This window comes from Arachis duranensis, chromosome 5 (assembly GCF_000817695.3).
Source record: "Arachis duranensis cultivar V14167 chromosome 5, aradu.V14167.gnm2.J7QH, whole genome shotgun sequence".
Taxonomy (NCBI): Eukaryota; Viridiplantae; Streptophyta; class Magnoliopsida; order Fabales; family Fabaceae; genus Arachis; species Arachis duranensis.
The window spans coordinates 83,629,833-83,632,920 of NC_029776.3; the positions used below are offsets into that span (position 1 = coordinate 83,629,833).

The 3,088-nt window shown below is 33.3% G+C and overlaps 1 protein-coding gene across 1 annotated transcript; it reads right to left on the reverse strand.

The window, feature by feature from the left end:
• Positions 1–839: 839 nt before the first annotated feature.
• On the reverse strand, positions 840–1,728 carry LOC107489921 (miraculin). The gene has a single exon (XM_016110688.3). The coding sequence runs from the start codon at positions 1,690–1,692 to the stop codon at positions 1,039–1,041; it is 654 nt and encodes a 217-aa protein (XP_015966174.1). The 5' UTR covers positions 1,693–1,728; the 3' UTR covers positions 840–1,038.
• Between the last annotated feature and the right edge of the window lie 1,360 nt (positions 1,729–3,088).

Consider the following 3,088-nt stretch of genomic DNA (forward strand, 5'->3'; position numbering starts at 1 on the left):
GCCCATGTCATCATCTTGCCCGCTAGATCGGGTTTCTGGAGTACTTGGCGGATTGCCTGGTCCGTCCTGACGATTATTTGATGCTCTTGGAAGTATTGTAGCAACCTACGGGAGGAGGTCAGGAGGGCGTACGCCAGTTTTTCTAACTTGTTATATCTCAGCTCTACCCCTTGTAGCACTTTGCTCACGAAGTAGACCGGTTGCTGGGTCTTTCCTTCTTTCCGTACCAGAGCGGTTGCCAACGCCTCGTCGGTCACGGCCAAGTACAAGAATAGCGCTTCTCCATTTTTGGACTTGCCGAGAACAGGCGGGGCCGAGATGATGCTCTTAAAGTGATTGAAGGCTTCTTCACATGTCGGGGTCCAATTAAATACTATTTTCTTTTTCATCAGGTTGAAGAATGATAGAGTTTTGGTAGCCGAGACTCTGAGAAAACGGGATAATGCGGAGAGCCTTCCTGTATATTAAGTTTGATTGAAGCACTAGTAGAAAAGATTAACTTGCATCAGCAAAATAATTGCAAAATTAAAATTGAAATGCCACCACCAATTTCGGTCAATGTATTTAGTCTATATATTATATGATACTAACCAGAAAATTAAAATATATCCCCTATCAAAACCACGCACCAAGGGTCAGATAGAACAGACATAAGTCAAAGACTCAAAGTCATTATTAATAATTATCCCTTTATTCTCATCATATTGACTTATTCAAATTGTTAAGAGCTGGAGTGCTTGCACTAAGCTACTGTAAATTAGGTTTCTAATTAATCAAGTTTATTCGCACTTTAATGATCACAACAACATGAACGACAATTTTATTCCAGCATGAGATGCATTTCACTAATTATTAGATGACTTATTTACTATTCCATCTCTTGTGCATATCATCAACAAATCCAAGTCAACACTGAACAATATAATATCAGTGTCACAAAGTTACAAACTATATAGTAAAAACAAAGAAATACACATGCAAATACTTTATTTATTTGTCATATCATTATTAATTAATTGGAGCTTTGATTTGATCGATTTAAGAAGATACTGGCTGGAACCGAACCTTGTATGGTTTATCAGTGATAGCAACAAGCGAATTCCCATTACTATCTTGAAACACACCAATGTTCCCACAAACTGGCTTGCAAGTTTCACAAACCTTAGGACAGAAATAGAGGTTGTAATCATTATCATCCTTCTGAATCTGGAACCAATTGTTAACTGTGTTTTTTCCAGGGTTTCCAATAACACCACCAGTTGTCACAATCCTTTGTCCACTGGAAGCATCATTCACTAACTTCCACACCGTGGATTCAGAGCAATTCGACTTAACGTCGAATTTGATGTTCAAATCGGAGTTAGTGTAGATTTCCCTATTTGTTTTAGGGTTAACCGGTGTGAATGTTACTGCCTGACCTGTCCCACGCACGACCACAACGTTAAGAGGACAGGTTTTGTTTGGTGTTGTTGATTGAAGGGCAAAGCCGGGGCCAACTGGACATGGCGGCCGGCGACAAATGATGGATGGGCTGGTGGGGACCGGGCGGATATAATAGTCCTTGCCGGCCTGGAGAGTATTGTTATCTGTGTCAATCACTAGTTCCATGATTGGCCCTCCTTGAGCTTCACCAAGAAATGGATGCGTGCACAAAGCAAAGAGAAGAGCAAAAAGAAACACTAGTGACCTCATTTTGGTTGATATGATGGTAACTGATATGTTATGATGTGGCGTATGCAAATCTTGGTTGATGAAAAGCACATATATTGATATATATAGCCAGCAGGCAATGAATGAATTTTCTCAATTTTTTTTAATTATTAATTAAAGTATAATTTTTTACTATTTAATATTTTTCTACACATGTTTTTTATTTTACTTAAAAAGTATAAGATAAGAGAAATTATACTTTACTAAATGAAGAGTGTTAGAGACTAACAGATTTTATAATTTATAGTTATCAATTAGTTATTATTGGAATTTTTAATGGTATAAAATTATATCTAATGGTATAAAATTAGTCACTTTTTTTACTGATTAAGTGTTGGCCAAATTTTAATAAAAATATTGACCTGTCCTAACCTTTCTCTTATCGAATAATTAAAAAAATTGAGAAAATATATTCCACTTATTTAAGTCTACAATATTAAATTTACGACATGTGAAAATTTTAAATTTCAACATAATTTATATCAAAGATTTTATTAGTAAATATTCTAAAAACATTATTTATAAACTTAAAATAGAAATATTTAATTAAAATTTTAAGAAATTTAGGATTTTTTTAATAATTTTTTAATACAGACTAAATTAAATGGCTTCTAATATAATTTTTTATAATTCAAAAAAAATCTTAAAATATTTGTTAACAAAATCCATATAGCAACATATATAATTATGCATGGAATGAAAAGAAAATAAATTTCAAGTCAATTATTTTGGCCGATAGAGTTTTCCTTGTTAGGTTATACTAGATCGAATTCCACGCAATTATCGGCATTATTACTGAATGTTCTGTAATGCTTTAGTTAGTAGTTAGTATCTTAGTCAGCAAGCTAATTAAGAAGCAGATGCATATATACAAAATTGTATTGCTATTCTTCATTTGGAAATGTCTTAGAAACAATCTTTGATATGTACACTCTAATTGAAATTGCATTTTTTTCTTTCCCCCTTAATTTTCTTTTGTCCTAAGTTCATAATTAATGACTACTTTTTGGATAGCGTATCCAGTTTGGTTTTGCTTCTGTGATGTCCGAGATTATTATATATATATATATATATATAATGATAAACATAAATGACGAAGGTGAAAATTCAAATGAAGTATTGGAAGATAAGGATATTAGCTAAGCCTAATAGGTTGTTAAGTTAACTCTTTCTAATGAAATGAAATGACGTAAAGTAATTAGTGAGGCTTATGTGTATGCATGGTTTGGTCAATTAGTCAATAATATTGACCTCAATTTTAGGAATCTTGAATTTAAATAAGTTACGACGACTTTTAGTGATTCGAAGATCATTCATATTTATATATTTGCACGCCATATTCTTCAATTCCTCTTCCCATTCCAACAAGTTAGGTTTC

Bases quoted from the DNA above. Each gene is read 5' to 3' on its own strand.
- LOC107489921 (XM_016110688.3), bottom strand. From the start codon at position 1,692: ATGAGGTCACTAGTGTTTCTTTTTGCTCTTCTCTTTGCTTTGTGCACG.